General features: G+C 39.8%; 1 protein-coding gene across 1 annotated transcript; it reads left to right on the plus strand.

The window, feature by feature from the left end:
* LOC140925603 (tetratricopeptide repeat protein 28-like) lies at positions 1 to 3,013 on the plus strand. The gene is made up of 2 exons (XM_073375520.1): positions 1 to 1,569; positions 2,768 to 3,013. The coding sequence occupies exon 1, from the start codon at positions 1 to 3 to the stop codon at positions 1,564 to 1,566; it is 1,566 nt and encodes a 521-aa protein (XP_073231621.1). The 3' UTR covers positions 1,567 to 1,569; positions 2,768 to 3,013.
* The last annotated feature ends 9,031 nt before the right edge of the window (positions 3,014 to 12,044 follow it).

Consider the following 12,044-nt stretch of genomic DNA (forward strand, 5'->3'; position numbering starts at 1 on the left):
ATGGCGAAAGATACTGGAGACAAAAATGGAGAAGGAACTACATACATCAACTTCGCTGGTGTCTATGCGCATCTCAGGGATTTCAAGAAAGCAATGGAAAATTATCAGCTAGCCATAAGTATAGCAAACGAGACTGGAAACAAAGATGCAGAACAACGTGGATATGATAACCTTGCTTGTGTTCTTTGGTTTCTTGGCGACTACTTCAAAGCCGAGCAGTGTTTTAAATCCTGTATTGAACTGGTAGAGGAAATGACAGTCCTCCTTCAAGGAAACGACGAGTGGAAAATCGCCTTTCGGAATGAACGTGATTGCGTTAGTCGTTTAGTGAGACTGCAATTACAACAACGCACTGAACGTAAGACACTCGAGGCGCTTTTAACAGCTGAGAGGGGACGTGCAGAAGCTCTCGTGGACCTCTTGGAATCGCAATATGGCGTCAGGAAATCGATTTGTTCGTTGTCGAAACAGCAGACGGAACTTATCATTTCAAAACATATTTCGTCACCCACGTTATTTCTAATGAATGATACCAAGTCAGTGAATATCTGGATGCTGTTAAAGGGGGGAAAGCAGTGTGGGTTTGTGCAACAGGGAGTCAGTAATGACTTGACATCAATGACATACCAAACCTACAAACAGATTGGTGTGAACAAAAGCCTGTGGAAAAAGATTCTCTCCCGGAAAGAGATTGAAGACCAGGGTGGTGCTTTAAAAGTATTGTACGACATGATTATCGCCCCATTTTCACACTCGATAGAAGGTGATGAACTCGTCATTGTCCCTGACGGTTCATCATTCTTAATTCCTTATGCTGCCCTTGTGGACCAAAATTCCAGGTATTTATCTGAAACGCTTAGAATTAGATTGGTTCCATCACTGACAACCTTGAGGCTGCTGGCAGAATGTCCGGAGGGCCGCCATAGTACATCGGGGGCTCTACTTGTTGGCAACCCGTGGGTGGAAACTGTACGCATCAAAGGCTGCAGACCGTTTCCGCAGCTTCCAGGTACTGAGGAAGAGGTAAAAATGGTTGGACAAAGTCTAAACATCGCGCCTCTCACCGGAAAGAACGCTACAAAAGATCGGGTCTTAAGCGGGCTCAACTCAGTTTCGTTAGTGCACATAGCAGCACATGGCCGTACAGAAACCGGAGAAATTATTTTGTCTCCTAATTTTCCTGCTGCCAAAAGACCTAAAGAGAAAGACTTTCTTTTGACGATGGCAGATGTGCTGGATGCAAAAGTGCACGCCAAGCTTGTTGTGTTAAGCTACGCCAACAGTGGGCGAGGAAAGATCAAAGTCGAAGGCGTGGTTGGTATTGCACGTGCCTTTTTGGGAGCCGGTGCGCGTTCCGTTATTGCCACACTGTGGGAGATTGACGACGAAGCCACTCTTGCTTTTATGAGACACTTTTACGATCATTTATTAGCAGGGCAAAGTGCAAGTAAGTCGCTTCATCATGCCATGAAAAGGATTCGGGAGTCGGAAAAATTCAATGCCGTGAAGCACTGGGCTCCATTCGTGCTGATTGGTGATGACGTGACATTGAATTTTGGCCAGTGAAAGGTGAGGTCCTCACTGTAAGATAAGATAGAAAAATAATCACATGTTCACAGGCCTGTGAAGTGAAAGGGCTTTAACCTTAAGTTCTTAGATTTCTAGCTCTTGATCGTTTGGAGAAAAAGCCTTTTATTTTCCGTCAGAAGTGCGATTGAGAAACAAAGAACCCCACCGAAAAGTAGTCATTTAATCCGCAGATCGACAGAATAAGAATAACACTTTGTACAACTGATGTAATAAACCACAAAATGGCAACGAAGATCTAGCTTCATTTGAATTTTCATACCTGAGGCTTTTGTTCATGGTAACTGAAAAGAATCAATAACATATAAAAAAATACATAAGCGAATTAAGCGTAAGAGAATTCAGTTCATCTCTAAGCCTTTAACACTTGAGAGTCTATCACCATTACAGTTTGCACTTGATTTCGACCTCTAAAAAGCATTTCCTTTCATGTTCAGTTAAAGAATTAGTCACATTTTCAAGAATTAATGCATCAGCACGAAGAAAGAGTATTGTGAGCAGGGCAAATTCCAGCCCCCTGAGGGTACTCCTAGAAAACTCGACAAAGTGTTTTTTCCGCTCCTGCTTCTGAGACCTAAACCGCTTCTTTCAAAAGTCAAATGAATAAAAACGTACCCAATTCCAGGCCTTTCTTCCAGGAGCAAAAATTTTAGGCTTACCTAATTTCGGACCTAAAATCTATACCCAATTTCAAAGGAGAATCCATATTCCTTGGGCCACACATACCGTAAATCCTCTATTAAGCCCCTCCCCACTCCCCCTCTCTAATAAGCCCTACTTTATCAGGGGAAGAAGGTTAATGAGCCCCAATTCCCCCTTCCCTCCCCATATTATTCTTTACTAATAAATGATATACTGTATTTATTTCTTGAGCAGGACGTTCGAATTTGTTTTTGATCCTCGGCTGCATGACCTACAACCATTGTACTTGAGCTTTTCCACTTTGTAGTTCTAATCATTTATGAAGAATTGATGCCATCGTCTTTGCTAAAATTATATAATCCCCCCGTCTCTATTAAGCCCCCTCTCAAATGTGTTTGAAATAAATAACCCTCCCGGGTGGCCTAATAGAGGGTTTACGGGATGATAGAGCTTATTTAAGGGATTAAGCGCCCAGGTACCCTACCTTTACAAAGTACAGGAGACTAACTTGGTTGTTGCTGTCTTGAATCCATTGCAGGCCAACGAGAGAATTAGATGGATTTCCGATGTACATTTGGAATCGTCTTCACCATCCGGCATCCCCACTGCGTCGCTTTGCTGAGACAGGATCAAGTGATATCATGTTTTATTACAGTTTTACCTGGTTGCTATCCATAGCAACGGACGACAGGGAACAGTTTCAATGCGAATTTAGTCTTTAAAAATAAAAAACTAGACCATAATTTTTGGAACTTTTTATTGATGCAAACACACGTTTTATCTTTTTAAAAAGATAGCAGATGCGTGACAGTAAGCCCCTCTAATAATCCGCTCTACAACCAATCGTTCTTGAACGGACCATGTAATGAGTTGTTTTCGCGTGAACTTTCCCAGCTAGAATAGGTATTAAATAATTAACTTCCAGTTTTATGAAAGCTCATAGATTTCATGTGTTCTTGCTTTTAACGTGTACAGCGAAAAATCAGTTTAGAAATGAGATGCTGATCTTAGTATTTTGGGTCGGCTCAGTTAGGTAGGACATGTAGATTGAAAAATATGCAGTTATCGTACTACGAAAAAGTCAGAGCGAAAATAATCAAGATCTCTCATGATACCCCAATCTGGGATAAATATAGTGTAAAGTATACTCAATATCCGATTTGGACATGCCGCTCATAAAGTATTCTATTCGTTTCCAGGTACTATTTATACGGAAGTAATACTAAACTACGTTTGCATTTATAGATGAATTATTTACAGAAAATTTGATCGGTAGGGCCATGATACGAGACAATTCATTTGAAAACGATTTATGAACTTGCAGAGCTGTAGCAATTTAATGTGAATTATTCATGGCCGAATACCCCTCCCAAAAACTGGCCAATCTTGCTTATTTTAAACGAAAACTTGTAATTAACTTTTCTATAAGAGAAATATAACACATTTTGTTCAGTTTGAGTTTGTTTTCATTTATATTATATAAAAGATGAATCATCTTAAGGGTGTATTTTCAATGTCGCCTCTGTTTTCTGCGCTTGGTCACGTGTGTTGGTCACAACACACGTGAGAACGTTAGCTGCGCAGAGAACGTTAGCTGCGCAGAGAACGTTAGCTGCGCAGGATAGAAATGGAAACAAGTCACGTGTTTGAATTTTTAATGAACCATAGGTTGTCTACTCCTGTTATTGCGGAGACCCTCAAAACCCGCAAGTTTACGTCCTTTAAAATAGCCAGAGTCCGTAATACAGTCAACCTCCTTTATTTCGGGTGACCCTTGGGATCACGAGTATGTGTCCTGTAAGGCGCAAGTTCGTAAACACTCAACTCGCCTTATTTCGGGTGACCCTTTGGATCATGAGTTAGGAGCGAGAGTCCAACACAGGAGTAACATGAATTAATATACGAGAGGGCATATTTACATTGACAACGATTTCCATTCATAAGCAACACAGTTGGCACTGACATTGTGTAGAATCGTGAATCTGTACAAAAAGATAAATATACCGCTAGTCTTCGACTTGACTATAGCATAACCAACAAAAGAGTTTATTGTACAAATACAGCTCCTTAAACATAGCACGATCTTGATACACTGTTTACAGTCCCTTGTTTTTGCATAAGATCGTTGAGATCGAAATCGAGTGCTGCTACCGAAACGAGAGGGGTTGCATTGTGATTTGAAACATATGGTCGCCTGTTACAGAATAATTAGTTGAGGAGACTGTCTGGTGCTGGCAAACACCAAAGTTGAAAACAAAGGTGTTGTAGGTTATGTTGGAAGCTCCCTGACCGTGAACAATCCTTTGTTTTTGTTAAAAAATTGTGACTGAATAAATGCAATGTTTCTATTGATCAGTAAGTTCACAATGATAGAAATGCTATGGAATGTTGTGCATCTAGGTTTTCCCAACCATTACACTTTAATTAACTATGGTTACAGCAACCATTCGATCTCGACAACTTTTTGCTGTTTTTGCTATGTTTTTAGCCATTATTTCGCCTAGTTCCAGCTGTAGTTCTTACTCTTGAAACAAGTGAAGTGTCCGCCATTTTAGTTTTTATGACAAAAACAACTCAATCTCGTACCCAGGTCTTCTTGGCTAACGGTGCATTAAACTGTAGAAGGCTGCATTTTTAACGTCATTTCTTCGTTAAACACAAAATTCTTCCAAATTTGGTCATCAGTACAGTGGAACCCCGTTAATACGACCACCTTCGGGCCATTGAAATTTGGTCGCATTAACGGGGTGGTCGTATTAACGGGGTAGGGTCAAATTATGGTGCAAAATGCTTTTAAACTACATTCTACTACATGTATACCTTTAATCCGTTATAAATCAACCTTTTTGCAGTTAATTAACAACCTTACAACCGCAATTCAATGCAACTGAACAATCTAACAGTAAACGAAACCGAGTAATGAGAAAAAACACTGACTTCTTTCAATTCCTTGTTATGAAAGGAAAGGGCTTGTGATTTGTCTCGAAGAGCCGTTTTCTATATCGTAGCTTACAACGCTTTCACAATTATTACAAAGTTCAACGTTCTGGGAGAAAAGAAAAGGAAATGGACTTGAAGAGAAAAGCCACAGTGGAAGGCAGCAGAAACAAGAAGGCAAAATAACTTTGAGAGCCTCGAAATGCTGCAAAGTGAAGTCTTTCAGATCTTTTGTATTATTTATTCATGCATCCTTTTTACTGCACACAGCAATTTACCGGATGTCATGCTAACCACTAACACCTTTGCCTAAAAACATTCAATAAAATGTTAGTAATGGGTTATTGTTTGTCAGATTGTGTCTGATTTCATTCAGCAGCCCTACCAAGCATTTTGACTGGTCGTATTAACGGGGTAATTTTATAAAGAAAATAACGACTCAGGACTCCCAAAGGTGGTCGTTGGTCGTAATAACGGTCATATTAACGGGGTGGTCGTAAGGCGGGGTTCCACTGTAACTGGTTATGGTGAATTATGCGTGTGTTTTTATCCAATCAGAATTGGGGAAATATTTTGAATGAATAATAAGCCTTTTTCAACAGAGAACTGTCGAGAGATAAGCTTTAATTTCAGCTTTAATTCTCCACGGTGGCTTTGTCTGTCTCAGTTATCTAGTTGATTTATTTAATACCCTTACAAGTTAGGAAAGGAACAAACTGTAGTACTCCTTACGATCTCTACTTACTCCCCTCTAGTCGCAAGCCGCACTGGACGTTTCAAAAGATCTTTTTTTTCCTCTCTACTAACTTGCGGAATGATATTAGTTTTGTCTGGTCTTGTCTCGATAACAGCAACAACAATCTATATTTGTACCCACTCTTGCTCTCGCATTTAGTACAGTATGTGTATATCTGAAATATGTGTGTGTTCGATTCGATCAAATATTGTTGCATCACTTGCATGTGCATTCACGTGATTACGGGGACATTAGATGGGCGGCGAGGGAGAAAGGAAAGTTCCCCTCCTCCCTCAACCCTCGCGCGCGGTCTCGCGCTCTAATTCCATTCCCCTTAATGCCCTTTCGAACGCCTGCGTGAACGCCTGCCACGCAGGCTAGGAACGCAAGGGCCTTAGTGACCACATACCATGTATATTAGTACGCAGAACAAAGGCATTTCCAAGAATGTGGACAGATTTTAGGAAACCTCGTTATACAGTTCATGAAGTGCTGTTGACCACCGCCACCAAGAGTACGTCTGCGAGCTCGCTTTTGCCCGCCCTCAATGATATGAAGACCGTCTGTTAGAGGATGTGTGCCGAGGTACCAGTTTTCAATGGAACAAAAACTCTTGAACCACTAACTATCAATAAGAAAGATGAAATGTAATACATTCTTGATTATTTTCTTCTGTTTGTTATCATTTATGCTATTTTTACATTGCAAATTTCTTTCATGTTACAACTTCAACGGTGGGTTTTTATTTTCACATACTTTTGACGTTCACTTTTTTCTTATTTAAATGTTCACGTGTTATTATAGTAACATAATTCAAATTCTAACGTCTCACCATTGTATGTAAGACCCTGAAAGAGGAAGGCCGTGCCTTCCGAAATATTGGAAAAATATATATATTCCCGACTGTAGAATCAGCCTTGCTTCTTTTGTTTAATATTTTCACTTATTGCTCATGGATCCTTTATTAGGATCCCGTCCTTCTTTTTTGTAAGCTGGGGCCCGTTTCTCGAAAGTCCCGGTAACTTCTCGGGCCCGAAATCAAATATTCAAATCGAAAAATAAAGAATAAGAGCGCGGGTCCTGGCTAGCAAACAACTCCATTTTGTTTCATTAACTGACAGTTTTATCACGTTAGATGCAAAACTATTGAAACCTCGATCTTTAATGTAAAAGGAGACAGATTACCGGGCCCGTTAATTATCTGGACTTTCGAGAAACGGGCCCCTGGTCCTTCAAAAAGTTAAAGAATTTGCTAAGTAAGTCAATTAGGAAAACGCGCGCGAGGCACGAAAAATTAACTTCAAACTTCAAACTTCAAACTTCAACTTAATTCGTTCAATTTCAATTTACAATTTCACGATAGCTTCCACCCAGGTCTCTCCTGCTTCCACCCGCGTATGGGAGAGCCTAATCGAGGCGGGAGAAGAGACACACAAATTTAAAGAAAGGAAAGGAAAAATGAAATATTTTACAAACAGTACCAGCTGTCGCAAAATAAAAACTATAGTATGTCTTAAGCTAATTTAATTACAATATGAGTTACACAGATAATATAAATTTAGTCGTGTTCCTGAGCTAGTTAAATTTAAGTTGATGTATGATTTCAGTGATTTCAAGATAGTCATCAGATTTAGATAAAATTTCAAAGAGCTCATTCAATCAGTGGTCGGTTCCGGCAATTCTACTTTTTGCAGAAAAGGCGAATTACGAAGATGAAAAACGCCTGAAAATTCAGATCTTTATTTGTATTCTACACGTATACTGAAAACTAAAAAAAAAGGAAACCCTTTTTTAACTTCCACTCGCTGTTATGGAAACTTGAGAGAAGTGCCCCCTTTTCTCATGAAAAGCCGGATATTTTTAGGATTTGTCGTCTTCGATATAAAGTGAACAAACGTTCTTGGGTAATATTTATATCTCACCAATCACAAAAAAGCTGGAAAGAGAAATTTCTCGAGTTTTTTCAACTTTGTGCCTTTTTCTTGAAGTTAAAAAAAAAGTCGACTTTTTTCTCCTTTCTTTGTTTGATCTTTTTAGCGGACAGTTGTCAAATAAGGGCGGGAATCCCAATCTTCGGTGCTCTCGACTAACAGCTGTCAAAAATGACAGGCAATTGTGAGCAATGAATTGTGGCCTTAATTTTCAAGTGTTTATATGTAGCTCCACACTTTGTTTTCCGGCAATGTTTCAAGATGTGGGACGTTTACGTCAAGATTAAGATGGGCGAGAAAGAAAAAAGAGGTAAAACTTAAGTCTTTAACTATAAACAAAGGTACTCTGGCCATGATATTTAGGCTTTTCCTAAACCAGGAAATCTACTTACATTTCCTTCAAAGAAGGAGAGATAAATCCCTCGTACTGACTTTTACCACGTCGAGAACTTTGAGCAGATGTACTTAGTCAGCGGAGAACGAATGACTGCAAACTCATGCAATTAGATCAGTTAAGAGCCCGCACTGCAGTCTAAAGCGCTTGGTGTATCTCTTTCCTACCAAACGACGTCCACGCGAACAAATCTCAACAGAAACGATCGATGCCGACCTTCACCACCACCAAGATGGTGTCTACTGGCGTGGAAGAAATCGCTTATATGGTGGAGGTGTCCCCTTCTGGCGAAATCGGAGAAAAGTTCCAGGTGCACTGTGTCGTTGACCGACGAAACTTCGTCGGTCGATGAAGTATTTGCATCCAGAAGAATCACTTCAAAGCCTAATTGTTGTTTAGTAGCCTCTGTACTTCATCGACGGACAAAGTTTCTTCGGTCAGCGACATGTTCACCTGGAATTCTTCTCTGATTTCGCCAGACGGCAACATCTCCACCACTACAAGCGATTCCTTCCACGTCACTTGACCCTTCTTGGTGGTTGTGAAAGTTGGTCGTTGTAGTACGGCTAGCGCACTCTGCCCAGGCGGAGGGTTGAGATTTGTTCTTGTCGCCGACCTCTGGTACGTCTTCTCAAAGTCCTATACGTGCTAAAAGCCAGGCGTATCTAATGGTGGAATTATCTTCCCTTCTTCGAAGGAAATTCACGTAGATCCCCTGGTTTAGATCGAGCCTAATATCATGGCCAGATTACTTTTGTTTAGAGTTGAAGACTTTAGTTTTACCCCTTTTTTTCTTTCTCGTCCATCTTAATCTTGACGTAAACGTCCGACATCTTGAAACATTGCGGGAACTCAAAGTGTATGGTAGGCGGAATAGTGCAAAATTCAACGAATCAAAATCACTACCAACATCAACAACCGATCTGCAGTTCAACATTTTTTCTACATCAACAATAAAATCCGTCCAACTTCAACGATTAATACAATAATCAACATTCGAAGTATGCCTAATTCAACAACTAAAGAAAATCAACATCAACAAAAATTCCTCTTCTCTTCAACGACGATTGGCCTCACAACTAACATCATACATCAACTTCAACAACAAAACACGTTCAACAATTTGGGGACGAACGATTGGCTATGGTCGAGGGAGGTTGGGACCGAGAAATTCTAATCACAGGGCATGCTGGGAAATAGAGACACGAGGAAACAAACATGGCGGATGAACAGACTCGCGGCTAAATACAGGAATCGATCCGCCTTCTGATTGGTCGAGATGAAACTTGTTAGTGTATGTAAACGTCACTAAAGTGTAGCCTAGTAATCATGCGATAAGTGACCATTCCTGTCGACCTCTCCATGCGATCGAATCTCCAGCCCACGATCTGACGATGTACGGACGTGGAGTGTAATTTGGAATATTAATGCTTTTTTTTAAAGTCATTGTTATTAAACGTTCTTGACGACTTCAAAGGTTAGGTTTGTTTTAAAATATGGCACTTATCCAGCTGGGATTCAGCTGGATTGATTCCTTCAATTAGCAAGGAAAGTGTCCCGGGCTAAATACAGGAATCGATCCAACAACAACAACAACGATCCGTCGATTTGTAGATAGTATCAGAGTTGAAAAGTTTCACTTGTCTTTAGAAAGCATGTAAAAGTGAAATAAGACATTAATTCTAAAAATTTTTATTGTTTAAGAAACATCAGCACAGCAAGATGTTTCAGTGGTGATAACATTTAGCGTGCTTTTCCCGCCGTCAGCTTAGCATCCGCGCTTGACCTTGGTTTACTTTTTTCATTGCGTGACTCCCGAGCATGACGTCGGCGAAAACGTTTCTCAGGATCAGATTTAAAAAAATAATCTTTACTGCGCTTTTCACAAACATGCGAACTCTAAGGTTCAAAAGACGTCTTCACAATTGTGTTTTTCGCTGCCGTCAATCATAATTACAATCACAAAACACACAAAACGGGTCGAAATCCGCCAATCACCAATCACAAACCATGACCTAAAGGTTTTTTGTGTAGTTCAATAAAACACCATGGTTCAAGAACAACTACATGAGTTCAGAAAACATCACAGCTATCGATGCATGATAGGTGCGAGGCGGTAGAACTTTTGGGAGTGAAAGTTTAGAGGAGCATCTGCCACTGCACCATTTTCATCAATGTTTTTTATTCGTTCTAAGACAGGGGCTGGCTATTGAATTGCCTCTCTTAATCCGTTTTTTATTGTCTTGTCATAGTTATGGTATAACCTTTCCATGACCTTTTGAACCCTTTGGAGTAAAGTTCTGTTTCCTAAGAGGTCCGCTAAGAATATTGACGGCAGCGAAAAACGCAAACGGGTCAGCTGGATTTTGAACTTCAGAGTTCGCGTGTTTTTAAAAAGGGCAGTAATTTATAAATACAGCACCTGAAGTGCATAGCTCAGTAAATAACAATGACTTAAAAAAATAATAATAATAAAAATAAAAAAACATTAATATTCCAAATTACACTAGACGCGCGTCCATACATCGTGGACTCGATCGCAAAGAGAGTTTGGCGACAGGAATGGTCACTTTATTTTCCATACCCAGATCGCATTCTTACTGGGCTACACTTTAGTGACGTTTACATAGACTAACAAGTTTCATCTCGACCAATCAGAAGTCGGATCGATTCCTGTATTTAGCCGCAAGTGTTGGTAGCTCCGGCCGCCATGTTTGTTTCCTCTTGCCTCTATTTTCCAGCATGCCCTGTGATTAGAATGTCTGGGTCCCAACCTCCCTCTACCATAGCCAGCGGCTAGTCCCCAAATAGGACAATTGCACGATGACGTCATTTTACTACAACTACCAGAATCCCTGAGTTTGTTGTTTTCTTGTGCAAATTAAGGGTATTGTTCTTTAATCCTCAGCGGGATTGACAAATTTAAATAACAAAGCAAAACTGAAATGAATTCTGGTAGTTGTAGTCAAATATCGTCATCGTGCAATTGTCCTATTGTTGAATGTGTTTTGTTGTTGAAGTTGATGTACGATGTTGGTTGTGAGGCAAATCGTCGTTGAAGAAAAGAGGAATTTTTGTTGATGTTGATTTTCTTTAGTTGTTGAATTAGGCGTACTTCGAATGTTGATTATTGTATTAATCGTTGAATTTGGATGGATTTTATTGTTGAAATAGAAAAAAATGTTGAACTTCAGATTGGTTGTTGATGTTGGTAGTGATTTTGATTCTTTGAAATTTGCACCATTCCGCCTACCATTATAGTGTGCAACTACATATATAAAACACTTGTAAATTAACGCCACGATTGCCCAGAATTTCCCGCCATTTTTTAACAGCTGTCAGTCAAGAGGCACGAAAATTGGATTACCACCTATATTCCGCCAAAAAGACCAAACAAAGAAAGGGGTCGGGAAGAAGTCGACTTTTTTCGACTTTGAAGAAAAAGGCAAAAAGCTGAAAAACTCGAGAAATTTCTCTTTCCAGCATTTTTTGCGATTAGTGAGATATAAAATATTACCCAAAAAAGTTGGTTCACTTTATATCGAAGACAAATCCTAAAAATGTCCCGCTTTTTATGAGAAAAGGGGGCACTTTTCTCAGTTTTTCATAACGGCGAGTCGAAGTTAAAAAAAGGGTGTCCTTTTTTTGTTTTGAGTGTAAAATAGAAATAAAGACCTTGATTTTAAGGCATTTTTCATTTTCGTAATCCCCGTTTTTGGTAAAAAGTAGAATTGCCGTAACCGACCACTGCTTTAGAACGTTGGTTCACTTTATATCGAAGACAAATTCAAAAAATATCCGCCTTTTCATGAGAAAA

Source organism: Porites lutea, chromosome 2, assembly GCF_958299795.1.
Source record: "Porites lutea chromosome 2, jaPorLute2.1, whole genome shotgun sequence".
In the NCBI taxonomy this organism is placed as follows: Eukaryota; Metazoa; Cnidaria; class Anthozoa; order Scleractinia; family Poritidae; genus Porites; species Porites lutea.

Coding starts and splice junctions, on each gene's coding strand:
- LOC140925603 (XM_073375520.1), top strand. CDS start 1: ATGGCGAAAGATACTGGAGACAAAAATGGAGAAGGAACTACATACATC.